Raw genomic sequence first — 16,131 nt, 5'->3', positions numbered from 1 at the left:
GACTACCTTAACTATAGGTATTGGTGCCAAATCCACACATAATAAAACAGATTTCACAAGTATCCTAAGCACTGATTAATGCTCTTCAGTCCCAAGATATCTTATACAGTTACCACATGGTAGCATGGAAAGTCTAATCAAGCCTGGCACCAAAATGTTGAGTACAGTACACCCCCTCAGAGTCCCTTTCCTTTTTAATGACTCTTATGGAGGCTCTCTTTCTGGTAGTCATAGGAAACTTCACACTACTGTAAGATCCCAGTTTCCATATGATTTTCCTTTGACATAACTAAACAAATGAGTGACAGTGAACATTATTAATGCTCTTTATTATTAAAATAATATTACACATATCAGTCATCTTTCAAAATGCAGGGGATATTTTTCAAATGTATCAATCTTCTGGCAGTTATAGCCAACACATTTCAATTTTCCTAGCTAAAAAAAATTACATAAACCATATCTGACTTCCCTCTCTAAGCCACCCTTCTATGAAGCTTCCAAATTGTAATTTTTGCCAATTCAATTTCTATTTAATTTGCTAATTTTAAGGCCTAATGCATGTCATTGTTTTTATTTGTTTTAATATGAAATTTATGCAGCACCATGCACCACTGAATTTAGGTTGCCTTTATTTTTAGAATACACAGTGTTGTCAGAGTACAGAATTATAAGTTGAAGACTTTTTTCTAAGAATTCACATCTCACTATGAAGCAGCATGGTTGTATCACACCCACTTTGGCTCTTTTCTGACTGCTGCTAGGATTCTTCTCTGTATCAACAGTACCAATAATTGCATTTCCTGCTTGTGCACCAGTGTTAACTGATAGCAATACTGAAAGGTTCAGATGCTGCAAAGGACCTTCAACCAGATGTTTGTACCAGATGTACCAATCATACCCAAAATTCAACTACTGTCAAGAATTGAGACCAAGAGGTATGCATATAGAAAACAATCTCTGTGTATATAAAACTATATAAACTATATAAACTATATAAAACTATACAAAACTATATATCCACTTTTAGCACCTCACTGCTGTATGCATTCCAAAATGAACATTGAGTATTCATATCTACTTCACCTTCCTGTTTTGTCTACAGTTGAACATGGGGTATTATCTTTTATAAAATTAGTTTTCTTTAGCAAAAATGCTAATTTCTCACACTTCCTCCTTTCTCTCAAAAGCATTAGCAAAATTAAATGTTAACATAGTAACAAATTACAGACTCATAAAACACAGTTTGAAAAAAAAAATGTTGTTCAGTAGTAGTTAAACAACAATACATCTATAGCCATCAGAAAATCATCCTCCATCTCTCTCAGCTGCTAATCTGGTTTTGTGGTGGTCAGGTCTGAGGTGTACTGGCCTAGATAAGCAATAGCCTGAACTGATCATAAAGCACACAAGAACAATCAATGTGCTCATACTCATATAACTCCATGCTTCATAAAATAACCCACAAAGGCCAAGATTTTCAGTCATCTTCAAAGATATATCCAAAAGGACAGTGAAGTATCAGCATACCCGAAGTCATGACTGTACGATCGAGAAAGCAATATTTATCTGTTCACTTCTAGGATAAAGGGCCTAACAGCCAACCACGTTACCAAGGAATCAAAAAAACCTCAGATTCAAGACTAAAACAAAACTGTGCTCCTCTTTGGAAAGGGGTAGATTTTCTCCATCAACAGCTGGCAGAGAGGCTGTCACAGCCTGTCACTCATTCTCTGCTATGGATTTTGTTCTGCCAAGCAATGTCAGTCCTGTCTTCTCCACTGTAAACATTACTAATGCTGTTTTCTCCAGATGTTTCCTGTTAAAGCCTATCTTAGTTAAACAGTATGGACACATAAGATAAAACTTGAGTAATATATAATTGGAATACCAATTACACTGAGAACCAAAATGCTTCAGATAGTTGCTACCACTGCTTCATACAATACATTCTGTTCTGCAAGCCCTCTGGTATGAAGTTAGACCAAGACAACAAATACAATACTATACCAATAGCATACATTTCTAAAAGTAATTTTTTGGTAAAGAAAATATCCTCTTTTCTCCAAATAAAGTAATAAAGCATACTTCATCATATATCAAATATACCTAATTTAAACCTTAGTGATGCCTCCAAGACACACTCCCAAGAGATACGGAAAAAAGCATTCTAGACTATTAACTAGTCCTATCTCATCCATTTACATACAACTACATCAGAATATCTTTGCCAACTCCCTCATTTGTAGTCTTTTACCTAGCATTATTAGTAACTCAAAAGTTCTAAGAAGTGGGCTATTAAAGGGAGAAAATCAACCACACAATTTTATCATTCACTTTTGGGGTTTCCTGAGGTGTTTCTTCTTTGGTATCTAGATAATTTTATGTCATTTTTAATCGAATCAGATGCAATTTTAAAGCTTACCACACCACAGACACACAAGGATGGAAGTATTTCATATAAATAAGATCAAAGCAGCTGAGCGCAACAGTAAGAAACTGAGACAGGCCTCATCTAAACTCTTAAAGACAAGAGGAGAGAAGAAAGATACCATTCCTAATCTCGATTTTATAAGTCAGAACCGAGCCACAGAAAGACTAGGGTGGCTAATAATATATTTAGAGGGGTTGAGAAATACAATCTTCTTGGCAATGATTACATTAGGAAGTAGTGCAGCACAAGAGGAGTAGATGTACAGAGTGCTGGCAGCCCAACTCCGAAATGTATTTTTCCAGTAGTAAAGCATTATGGTATATTGCTCAGCAGCATTGATATTTTATTTGGAATATCAATCTCTGTAGCTACTAAAATTAAGGTGTCAACTATAAACAAAGTCTACAGTTTGTTATGCCTGATGCAGAATCTTGTATCTGAAAATAACTCAGTCTGCAAAAAATATCAGGTCTGGGTTTGCATCCAGCCACCACTCACAGGTTTACAAAACTCTTTGGATTTGCCCCTGGACCAGTATCACCTTCCAGCATCACTTGTATAATGAGAACTTACTCTAAAACAAATTTTGCATGAAGGTTAATATTCAGGGACTCACAAGTGGTTATTAGACTGATGTTATGTATAAGAACCAAATTGCTTTATCCTGTCTCCTGCTACTCCTTTCAATGATGATGCCCTATGGGCTACTGCTTCAAGCTTTGGTGCCTTCACAGTTGGAAGGCATAACTTTAATCTTGAATTTAAAATGTGTTTCAAAGACAGTGTTGTAAGGAAAATCCGAGGTTTTGCTGAAAAGTGTAAAAAGAAAAGGGAAGAGAATTTCATACATTACCCATGTATTTTCTGTTACTCATGCAGCAACTTGCTATGCTGAAAAACTTCTGGGATTGTGATATGGGTCAGTCTGTGTGAGCTATGAACACAGGCTTTGAGATTCGGCATGGACAGAGTTTTATGTCAGAATTTCAGCACTAGGGTCAAAATGTGCCTCTTAGAGTCTACAGTTCAAAGAGAGCTAGCAAGAATGAGTCTGAAAGCAATTAAAGAGACAAATATTTATTTCTTCATTTCCTACTTCATTTCTGGAAACTTGGAATTTATTCAGAGAAGCCCTAATGTCCTCAAAGACAAAAATTAAGTGGCTAATTAAACATAAAGTAAAACAGCTAACTAGAACTACATAGCACAGAAAGAAAATGAGTTATTTTTATTATAAAAAGTAGCATTTCACACTGTCCAGATATTTCTTGTCTTTTCACACTAAGATTGCTTTAGTCAACAAATTTTTAGGTAAACAGTTTTGTATAGAGCCCAGCAAAATGGAAATCTAAATCCAATTAAGGTATATTAAGGTCCAAATTCCTTGATAATATTGATAGTCAGAAACCTGAGACTATCCACTTGCAAAATAGTTAGAAATTACAATATTATGTGTATTCAGTTAAGCAAAAGTCAACTAAATTCACTTGTAACCTTATGCTATTTAGGATGCAGAGAATATTTGGCATTGGAAGTGTTAACCTTTTATATTTTCTAGTCGCAACTAATTACAGAAAGGACAATCACAGTCCAAAACCAGGATTCTAGTTACCTGCTTATCAGACTGTCAGGTCCTACACAGGTCTTGGTAAAGGTTCTCTTGCAGAAGTTGGAGTAATCAGTTAGGGAAACACTTTCAACCCCAATTTACAGTATCTACAAGTCTCACACTAACATGCACCAGAGCAGTTGAAATAAGAACACGTGGCTACTTCAGCCACACAAAAGCTACATCAAGCTCTTATATAAAATAGGTCATTCACCCTCAAAGTAGAAAAAAAGGCAGACAGAATTTTCATCTCTTTTCTTACAATAACATATTTTGGGTTGCTGTTTCTATGTTCTGTAGGAATGTGATTTTGCTATTAATCATTGTAGACAAAATATTCCTCTTTGTCAAATAGTTCAGATATTGTGAAATACAAAAGGCAGTTTAGGGTCAATGTCTCTCAATTGTATTCCAATTATGCCTCTTTTGGCTTTAAAATCAATCACATTTGTTAACTACAGGGTGCAAGAATTGCACTTGATAAAGTAAACTCCAAGATGACTGAAGATGCAGCTGCTTCTCAATGGAAAGGTACATAACCTACTTCCAGAATGCTCTTTTTGAAGATAACACTTTGTATCCACGCTACTGATTTTTATGCAGCTTATTCCAGTAGACATTCATTCATATAATCTTCAGAAATATGTGACTCCTTGATACTATTAAAACTGTCCCAGTCACACATTAAGCCATCTGTCAGGAAGCTATTAGTTGAAAAATATGAATGGACTATTCAGTGCAGCATTCAATTTTCTGTTTCAAAAGGAAGCACAAAAGTATATCCAGCCTCAACAATTCAAAGGGAAGCTTCCTAAAAAAATGCCCCAAAACTGCATTTTTTCCTAACAGTACAGTATAAGCAAGAGTCCAAAACTTGACTCAGTTTTCCTGAGGGGACAAGAAGAACAATGACAGTTCTCTACAGACATAGGACACAAATTATGCAAAATTCCAACCCAGGAGCCAGACTAAAAAGTATTGACTGGCATTGTGCCCACCAGGGACCACATGCCAACTGGAGCAGGATGTGTGCCAGCTATTCGGCTTCCTTTGATGACCCACCATGTGCCAAGAATTTGGAGTTGGGACAAAATCATGCTGTCTTTCTTTCCTTGAATCAGCACTAATTCCAAACAAATACCTTAGTACAAAAGAGAAGACAAAAAGGTCTTGTGACTGTGCCTATTTTTATACAATTCAAAAGCAACTTTAATTAGTAGCCTCAAATAAATATATTAGTATATCATATATATAATGATCTGAGATGAAATTAGATGCATTTCTTCACAGACAAAGCAAAAAGCCTTTCTTTTGTATTGCAAGCTACATTTTGAAATGGTATTTACCAGAAACTTGAAAAAAATGTTTTATCATGAAAATGTCAAGAACACAACACCTATTGCCAAACATCCAGCAATCTGCCAATAAAATCTCTAACCTTCACACATTATTTGAGCCAGTATTTTGAAACTAGCCAGAAGAGTAAATTCCTCTTGTTCTGAATTTGAAGTTGACCAGAAACTCTGTGTCATGTTCTGATGATTAACCTAGAAATACCTAAAATAAATTTCAACAGCATTCCTACCCAGCTGTTTTGAAAGGATGTGTTTGCAATGAACATGACCTCAGTCCAGTTTCAAAGGCCCATAGTACCATCTAGCAATCTTCCATTTCTTCACAAACAGCAAGACAAACATTCTGCTAACATTGCAGGCATACTGAGTTAAAATTAGGTGCAAACTCAAAAAGGTATCAATACACATTCACTCAGGATTCATCTCTAAATAATTAGATTTTATTGACATTGATTCAGAAGAGAACCTGTCTGGGGAGAAAACACACACACAAAGGGTCCAGAAAGTACTAATTCCAGTTGAATGACTTCTCATTTTTTATTCAGCTGATTGGTTCATGGCTTTCTAGCCATACTATAAGATTCATCACCCTGTATTTGGGAACTTAAGTAAATTAATTTGTATTTGCTACAGAGTTCCTACTGGTCAGATATATACACAACATATAAAGCTGTGCTACAAGGAACACCATTCTCCTCATATTTGATGGCACATGACAATTCAGAGTCAAATATTATGGAAACCTATAGAAAAAATCTTTTAACAATTACTTTGAGTGCTAAGATTTAGCTGCTCTGGGATTTTTCAGACAAAATAATCATGAATCATATGCAACTGCTACATGTGAGTGAACTATGCAGAAGTATCACAGATTCCAGTAATGCACATTAAGATGAATCCTAGAATCCTTTGAAAATACTCGTTTAGATATAATATGAGTAGTTCCTGTAGTTTAGGAGGAAAAATAAGCAAAAAGTACTTACGTATTTGTCATCTGATCCACTGGCTATAAAGCGTCCACAGGGAGACACTGCAATTCCACACGGATAGCAGCGGCTACTGTGCCCTTCAAAACGACGTTCACATCTACAGAGAAGTTTCAGTGTTATTAACACCAACTAAAAATTACCTCTTTTACTGCCATTTTCACAAAATCCTCCTGGTATCATGTTTTTCTTAGTCTACAAATTAACTATGGCAAATCTACAAATAAAGTTGTAAATATATCAGCAGTAGGATTTTGTCAAAACTGGAAGACACTGAAGAAAGAACATCAATGACTAAAAATCAAATGAACAGACAAAACTGCCCCAGGACAATGACCAATCCCATGCTTTGGCTATGTTTAGTTTACAGGGATAGAAACATGATTACTAATTAGAGAGGAGGAGCTGTGATGTCTATTGGTTAGCTAAGGGAAAGGTGTTGTGAAAGTCTGCTCCATGAAGATTTATAAATCTCCCTCAAGTTATTTATATCAAATGAAGATGCGGTATGTGGAATCATGGCATAAATAATTATTGCTTGCTTTTCTCACACCCAAATCTGAATATTTCATCTTTGTTGCCTATTTGAATTTCTATTCCATATATTAATTTATTGTATATGGTAAGTCAAGAAAGACAATATCCAAACATTCCAAAGTGAGAAATTCTCTCTCTCTGTAGCTCTCTCTCTTCTATAGCTGTAGATAACTTCTTACCTATCTGTAGGAATGGATTTAAAATTAATGCAAGGAATTAATTTCTTAGTTTCCATGTTAATATTGCAAGAAGCATTTTAGAGTAAGTTTTAAATAGCTGAGCACACTTGGGCCATTTACAAATAATAATGTTTTTAATGAGTTGAAGATTAATATCCACCTAAAAAGCACCACATGGTTGTAAAGAACCATGATAGCTTTGCAGTCAACACAAAACTAATGTTAAAAAATATTATTTAGTGTTTTCCTTAATATTAAAAGATATTTTAATACAACTTTCAACACCATTCAGACCTGTGATTTACACATGCACACCTCATTTCAGAAGTTTATTTTTATACCTTTGAGGAATTATTTTAAAACTTTAAGATTTATAATAACCTATACTCTTCTTTTGCCTGTATTATGAATACTGTCAACCTACCCTTCTTACAAAACAAATTCACATACTTCACCCTAATGCAGATGTCATATATTCTTTTTTTTGTAATTCATACTAGGTCCAAGAACAAATTTGAAATAGTAAAATCTCCTGCCAGCTCCTGTGATATACACGTTTTCCTGGCCAGTGAAATCACAGAAGCTAAGTAAATTCAGTTGACAGAACCTATGTGCAGAAAGCTCTAATTTTTATACCATATTGTTCTGTTGTAGACACACATGTATGTGTAAGAATGTACTAAATGCCAAGCTGGTTTCATTCACCCAGGTGAAACAGACATACTTAAACAAAAACACTACTTTGTGACTGATCTAATTGCTATCACTTCTTAAAGCATAGAAGAGATACGTTTGAATGCATGAAAATACATCATTTTATAGAGTCTAACTCTGAACTTTAGTGTATTCTGTGTAACAAAACTACTGATATTAACAGACCTTTTGAGCATACAGCAACCAGACACTTCACCTCAGAAAAGTTCTATCCTGAAACTGCTAAAATAACCCAACTCAAGAGAACACTACAGTTCAAGAGGAGCAACTTATGAAGATACCCAATGACTGTGACTAAGATTTAAAAACATTTTTCAGCTTCATTTTTTCACAAGAATATTGAGAGACTTTCAGTAACCAATGGCCACATGTGGTCTATTGAATAACCTGCCTCTGCTACCTCAGTCTCCTCAGCATTCTCCTCCTCAGTTAGGCATCCACACAACATTATTTATTGTTTAGAGTAAACCTCTCCCACAACTTAGCCTCGAGTCCCAGGTGCACTGTTTGCAAATTTCAGGAAGATTTTTTTTTTTCTGAGTGCCTTTTTATAGAGAATTTGAGGAAAAAAATTCTCTTTATACTTGTGAGATACAACAGCATCATGTGAAAGAAATTTCTTCATGAGAAAAATAAACAAAATTTGTATCCATTGTCGCTTCCAAAGGTGTCTTCACCATTCTTCCTTAAGTAGAGCACTGATCATCAGGACTACTTCTAAATGGTTAAGACCTCATTGTCAGGGCCTGTAAAAGATAATTTCCTCAATGGGGTCTTCTTCACAGAAGAGACTCCCAATAAAACACTGCAAAAAAATCCTTTCAAAAGAAACATCTCTGTATTTGTGACCAATAACTCGAATATTTCACCTATAAATAGATATGTAAGAACTAACAGGATTCCAAGGTTTTCACTGATCTTTTCTCTGCTATGCCACAGCAGTATAAAGCAATGTCTCAGTCATAGGATAGTGCCCTTTTCCTTGTGCTAGTGCAGCCACAGTAATAACCAATACACTCAATTCCATTTTCTTAATTGCTTTCTTGTTCAACTTTTCCATTATATCAGGATATATGTTCCATTACAAGTTCAGCTATTTCCCCAACCTCTCAAAATACTACACACATTAAAAAAAAAACAAAACTGATTCCAATTAAACTTTCCACAGAATTAAGTAGAATTAGGTATCACAGCAATGGGAAAAAAGTGGACAAAAAACCATAGCATTATTAGATAGATACTATGTGTATGATTTTAGCATATTTTAGGGATTGTCTTCTTTCAGGCATTTTTTTTATTCTATTTTTTTTAAGTAGCAACAGGTGGTGATCCAAATTATTTTGGATGTTGCAGGCTTTACGTGGCCAGCTGGCATGCTCTCCAGCCTCCTAAGAATGCTTTACTGGTCAGAGCTTTTCAGGGGTTACCATGACAAACATCTGGTAATTGCATGGGACAGCAAACAGCCAAGTTTTCCCTATGTTCTTCATTGTACATCTTTTAGTCTACATTCCAAAATATGTATCTTTTTATGTTGCAAAAAAACTTGAATAGCATTAGAAAAATAAGTACAATTTTTTTTCTGTCTTTGGAAGGGAAAGGTACTGGAATGTGTATCTCTTTATAAATAGGAGAATACTCTCACAAAGAAGTCTATTTCATTCTACTTGATGCACTAAAAAAAACCAAAACTGCAAACAAAAGTTTGCGGTTTGGATTTTTTTAAACTGCTTTCATTTGTATTGTTACTTTGTGCCAGTGCTCTGGTATTTGTTCACAACTCTTCAGTACCAGCAGATCTACTGAGGCTCTGCAAAATGAGAGCATAACTTGACAGTAGGAGTAGCAGGCGCCTTAGATGTACTGAACACGTGGGTTTCATTTCATTGAAACACCAAACTCTTTACATAGGAACTCCCAATGTTTTCACCATAGCATCCAGCAGGGACCACATCTCTGTGTTCCCCATCCTCTATACTTTCATATATCTCCAGCCCCAAGCTTGGAGGAACCCCAGACACTCTTTTATCCCTCATAATCTGGATAACTAGACTCAAAAGCTCCAAGGTGGAAAAAAAAAAAGGAAAATAAAAAAAAGATGGCAAACCATGGTATCCTCATGTTCAGAAGAAACCAAGAAGTAACCAAATTCTGAGTATGTGTATATTTCTACCTTGCTTAGGATGATGTCGAGCAGCTAGTTCACAGTGAAGATGCAAACTGAAAAGTATCTCAAAATTCAAATTGCATGTCTGACTCTAAAGTCTCAAAGTGCAAATGTGAGAAGAAGTATGAGATGAGTTCCCTGTGGCTGTGGGAATTCTGGTAAAACGTGTTGCCGGAGGAGTTTATGATCTAGCGGCACAGCATCATAACACTATTTGGAGATTTTGCCTTAATGTCTAATACTACCTGCATACAACTGGTAGATTCTTTCAGAGGCTGAAGGAAGGTGAAACTGATTTTCTCTGGGATCATACATCAAAGCATTATCCTGCAGCTGAGTATTCAGCTGAAGCAATTCAGTATGCGCAAGTAGTTCAATATTCTCAAGACTCAAGTCTTCACTGTGGTCCAAATAAGCACCCACTGCCTTTTTTGGTTTTTTTCAGGAGATGAAAAATGGCTGTTTCAGCAGCAAACAGCATAGTTCAACAGCTGAACTTCCATTTCTCAGCTGATCAGAGTATGAGTCAGAGGCAGGCAGCTCCTACCACCATAGGTGTTAGTGGATTGGGTGCTGGGAGCTCTTCCTAAAACCTTGTCGCTGCTATTCTTATTACCTACAACAGTAATCTAGCATCTACTACATCTACCTCCTCACACTACCATAGCAGCATCCCAGACTTCCAAGTTGGGCTGTACTAACTCTTCCCTGCTCTCACAATTTCTGGGTAGGTAATAAACACAGCACATCTGGCAGCATTGCACAACTGTCCCTGTAATGCCTTTTAAATTCACTTTCAATTTCAGCTGTTATCGGACATCTTGCTCTCTTAGTCAATATCACATCAGCTCCCCCAGCAAGTTTCCCATACCCTACCTTTTCTGTGGAAAGTAAAAAAAATATGCTATTTTCATAGAATCACAAAGTGACATCATGGTTGAGGTTGTTAGGCAACTTTGAACATCATCTTATCCAACCTCACTGCTCACATAGAACCACTGAGGCTTCACCACTGCTAAAGAGAGTGGAAGTATCACTTCCCACAACCTGCTGGCAACACTTTTCCTGATACAGTCCAAGATAAGCCTTCTTTGCCTCAAGGGCACATTTATGGCTCATGTTCATCTTGGTCTCCTTTCTGAAAAGCTGTTTTCCACCTAGTTGCCCCCCTCAGCATATATTGGTGCATGGGGGTTGTATTGGGTGCCAAGAGGACTTTGCACTTCCCCTTGCTGAACTTCATATGGCTTCTGCCAGATCATTTCTACAGACTTCTACAGCCTGAAGCAAGGATCAGAGTTCATGGGTGGGATTCCAAGGCTGGTCAGGGCAAGTAAGGCCCAGTGGTGCAGTGAGGGTCCTCACAGTGCAGCTGGTAACTTGATTAAATATGCATCTGAAAATCTGATGTCAAGCCAGGTCACACAATTATTGACACAAAGAAGGACAAAGCTTTATTGCACGATAGCTTTAGCCATAATTTACTGATGAGCAGGGAAGGTCCACATCAGTACCTAAAAGCTTATAAGGAATCTGAAATCTGCCTTGGGGAAGAAAATTTTACACTACTTCACATTCTAAAACCTCTCTTGAGGAAGGGGACTCCTTCGAATGACCCATGCAAGAGAAGCTGCAGAAAATTGGACGCACACTTTTTCTCATTATCATCCAGTCATGAAGATATTTGTATTCACATAACTTTGCTAGTGAGCTGGTGCTACTAAGTTTAGCCAATATTCTAAATGTTTAGTTAATATTCTAAATGGATTTAACAAAGTGAAGGGTGCAACCCTATGAATCTAGAGTTTCCTCCTAACAGAATGAATGAAAGAAATATCCTTCCTTCTGTACATTTCAAGCACAGAATTATCTAATCTACAAGTGGGAGGAAGTGAGAAATTGGAAGGATTCAGACTGGTAAAGCAGAATTAAAACCTGTCATATGAAATTTAAGTGATATATAAACATATTAAAGCAGCTGGTATTTAGTCTAGTCTGATACTTCCTGTTGTTATGAGTTTACTGTGTAAGGGAATTAATGTTCATTAATTCCTAAGTTTCTATATTATTTCTATGCATTGGTTTTACAGCACTAGGATGCCAAAGTACATCTCACTGCCCTATATGTTCATGAGCACAGCCACTAAACACAGGCGCGACTGGCAGACAAGGAGGCTTAGTGTATTGGAATTTTCTGATATATCTGGCCTCTGTGGCTTAAAGGACTCAGCAACTTGTGTCATTCCAATTCAGACTTTTCAGAGATATTAAATTTAATTGGTGGAGACAACAGGTATGGCTGAGTATAAATCAATGCCAGATTCCTGACTTCAGTAAGAGCAGCAATGTCTCCAAAACACATTCAATACACACAGCAGCATGAGAAAGGATGGTAAAGTTTCTTGTGTCTTACAGATGAATGAGTCTACAAGGTTTCATCACAAAGAACTCATTCACAAAGAACTCCTTCAAAAATGTAAGAATGTATTAACTTTTTACACCTCCTGATCATTAAATGCTTTTCTGAGTCTTTTTTGGGAATCCTAAACCTGGTGACTATAATGTCCATCTCATTCAGATTCCCACAGCATCTCAGCCTAACTCATGTGTTTACCGCTTTCACCTTGGACACAAGAGAAAGTAATTTTACTTGTTTTCCAAGTAGTCATTCTTTTAGACAATATAGACTTAAATTGCTCTTCAAAATATCTTGGAAGTTGGTCAAAGGTCATTATCTTACTCTAAACCATGTATTCATATGGTCTCATAGTTCATTATCCTAACCTGGAAGAAGAGTAACCATAGTTTTCTTCTTCCAAGAAAAACTATTTTTCCTTGCTTCTTTATTCCTAAATCTGTTTTGTAGATCATCTGGAGCTTTTCTTAGCTTTAGTTATAAATGAGGAGAATGCAGAAGATTTATAAAAAATATTCAACATCTTCAGATGAAACTTTACAAATCCATGCATTTCCAAGCAAATGGAGCAGGAGTCTGAGTAAATCCAAAAGCCACTAGCAGTGTCCAAGATTCCCTCATTTACTGGCAAGATGACCTGGCTGTGTGAGGTTGGCTGACAACATCAGAAAGTTAAAATGTCTTTTCTTGTACCACCTTCAGAAGAACCCATGAGACGTTCTGGCACTCTCTGAAGGAATCTTGGAATGCCTCCAGATCATCAATAGTGAAAGAGACAGACAAACTCACTGCTTTATCCAGTAAAGATTATGAAAATTGGAGTTGCTAAATAATTTCACCAAATTCAAGAACATAAGAAAAGTTAAATGAATTTTCACTGGGAAAAAAATCTTAATTTGATAACACAGGTTGGACAGCAAAAAATTTGTAGAACTCAAAGCAAAAATATTAATATATCCAAAACTTATAAAGCTATAGGCCAGGTTAACCTGTTTGTAGATTTAATCTCTGCAGATCAAAAAAGAACCGGAGCATCCTGCTATGATTTCTCAGTCAATTGTGAGAAAAGGAATGCATGTCAAAAGAAAAGGAACCACCATCAAAAAAAAAAAGAATAAAAAACCCCTAAGAGTCCAAGGGAATTGTGCAGTTATTCTGCAAATTATTTCCCATGCTTTCAATAGCAGCTTTGAAGAGCACCGTGCTGAAGGGATTTTTCTCCCTTATTTAATCAAAATGTTGTACTTTATGGAATTTTTAAATAAAGTAACAATGGATAGATTCTCAAGGGCAACAAACAGATTAAAGAAAAGCAAAACAATTTTCACTGTGGACATCTAGGGAAAATATTTAGAACAAAATCAACAAACAATAAAGTGGAGATCTTGGACTTAGTGTTACTATCCACAACCCTGCAAATAATATAAATGAGAAGGTGGACTTACCTTTGCTATATTGCAAGAACACTGGATAAAGATTTCACTAAACAAACCCTATTCTGGCAAACCCAAAGGAAAAACAAAGGCAGGTCATTCCAGAGAGACTGGAAACAGTTGTTGATGCACCAACTTTACAAATCAACAACTTTAAGAGATTAAAGGTACTGGCCCACCACAAGGTTGTTTAGCAACTAATCTCTCCTCTAAGTACTCAACAGTGCAAGGGATGGATTGGATTTGATTGGACAAAACCTATGAAAAAAAAAAAAGCAAAAGTGTTCAGTCTGTGTAACTATAGTAGACCTAACACTTTAGTAGAGACTTGTTCCAAGCTCAAACAGACCTTTCCAAACCTAGACATTTAAAATTTATTTATGTGAAAAACACCTGGTGAATACATAGGAAAAATTGAACAGTTTCACTCCTTTTCAGAACTCAGGAACAGATTTTAAAATAAAGAGGACTCAGTCTCTGGTATGAGCAATGGCAGAAAATTTCATTTTAAAAAATGTGGTTTGTTTGGTTTTTTTTCCTTGAAAATTGCTAACAAGAGAAAAGCAATTATTTATTTTTTTCTATTTCTTCTCCACAAGAGTTAATACTAGTGATCACTGTGTAATGTGTAACAAACACACACATATACATAGTACCTCACAAGCACCCTTAAAATATCTGTCATTAAGGACTTGAACTACTTTTTTGAAGCTTGGCTAATAAAACACAGTGGATACTAGAATACACTGTCCCAGCCAAATTAAATATACAGCAAGAACATACATAAATTTGCTCCTTCTTCTCAAGACATATTCATTTAATTGATTGCCCAGATTTTACACTTTAACTATTTTACCATTCACTGACTTTACTTATATTAGTATTTAGAAACAAAGAGACAGATAAGTGATCTGTGAAAAGCTTTCTACTTTTTCATTACTCTTCAGCAACAGAGTTTGAGCAGCTTATTAGAAAAACATAAGAAGGTAACATATTCCAATCCAGCAGTTTCTAGTTTCATTATTTTCTGGCATTGAGTGAAGGTAATAGAGCAATGATTTTGAAAAGAACATATATGCCCCCTATAGATTTAATGTATTCTTACCACAGAAAGATGGAGACAAATGAAAGGCTCATTAAGCATTGCCCAAATAGAAAATTCAGTACTAGAAAAATTATATGACATCTTTCCATAGATATATTTACATACACAGAAAGCAAATAGGAAATTATTCTTTGAAGCTTAAACATCCTCCTGCCCAATCCCCTTTTCTTTCAAACATAATTCTTTTGGCCTCCACAACAGAGCTTGCCCCAGGTATTACTTTTCCTGAGCAATGTTCCCTCCTTGATATTCTATTCTTTTGCCCCAAGGCTTTCCCAAAACTGAAAGGTGTTTGGAAACAGCGTAGCATTTAATTCTGAGTTTATGGTAATGTATCATGCAAACTTATAGCACTACATATGTGGTTTTTAAAACTGTTGTCGCAATTGGCTTATATTTTAAAAGATAGATCACAGATTTTACTTCTTTTAGCAGTAATGGCATGCTGTTTTGGAAATACCATTGGCATTCAGTTCATGACACCACTATATATATATACGATTAGATCTACAAATGTGGGTAAACATAGGTGATAAATCCTAAATATTTAATGGCTTCCACATAACTAACTATTAATGTGGAATGAGCACTTTGCTTGGTCTCTAAAAACCAGTAAACTTCAATTAACCTGTAGTTCAGATTCCACATCAAAATTTCTACTGGTATATGAGAGCAAGTATGAATTCTGAATGAAGATAAAGCATATAGAGATAAAGATAAAGCTTGAGCAAGATAAAGATATAGCTTTTTATTCCAAGGTACCTAATTCATTCTTACCTCAGTGTTCTTAAATCCCACAATTTGATGCCATCACCTGCAGCTGTGGTCAGGAAAAGGTTGTAAGCTTCAGGTTGCTGAGTGCTGTAGGATGATCCCTGTAAAACAATAAATCAGTTTCAGGTAACTATTCTCATGGCATTTATTATTTATAGAATCATAGAATATCTTGAGATGGAAGACATCCATAGCAATCATCAAGTCCAACTCCCTGCTCCTTGCAGAATTACACCATATGATTAAGAGCATTGTCCAGATGCTCCTTGAACTCTGACAAACTTGGTGTTGGGACCACTTCCCTGGGGAATCCAGTCCAGTGACCAACCACCCTCTCAGTGGGTAATTTAGTCCATCTAAGAAATAAACACTAAGTATTTGTTAGATTATGTGAAAAAAAGCTTTTCTGCACACATGCAAAG

The 16,131-nt window shown here is 36.0% G+C and overlaps 1 protein-coding gene across 1 annotated transcript in view; it reads right to left on the bottom strand.

Moving 5' to 3' along the window:
• WDR27 (WD repeat domain 27) overlaps window positions 1-16,131 on the bottom strand; it is an 89,531-nt gene that overhangs the window by 45,167 nt on the left and 28,233 nt on the right. The window contains 2 exon segments of the mRNA XM_031058779.1: window positions 6,382-6,484; window positions 15,713-15,810. Coding sequence (XP_030914639.1) covers window positions 6,382-6,484; window positions 15,713-15,810 — 201 coding nt within the window.

The sequence above is a fragment of the Geospiza fortis genome, unplaced genomic scaffold (assembly GCF_000277835.1).
Source record: "Geospiza fortis unplaced genomic scaffold, GeoFor_1.0 scaffold381, whole genome shotgun sequence".
Taxonomy (NCBI): domain Eukaryota; kingdom Metazoa; phylum Chordata; class Aves; order Passeriformes; family Thraupidae; genus Geospiza; species Geospiza fortis.
Note: the sequence above shows the minus strand (reverse complement) of the source record. Positions and strands in the feature narration are given on the sequence as shown.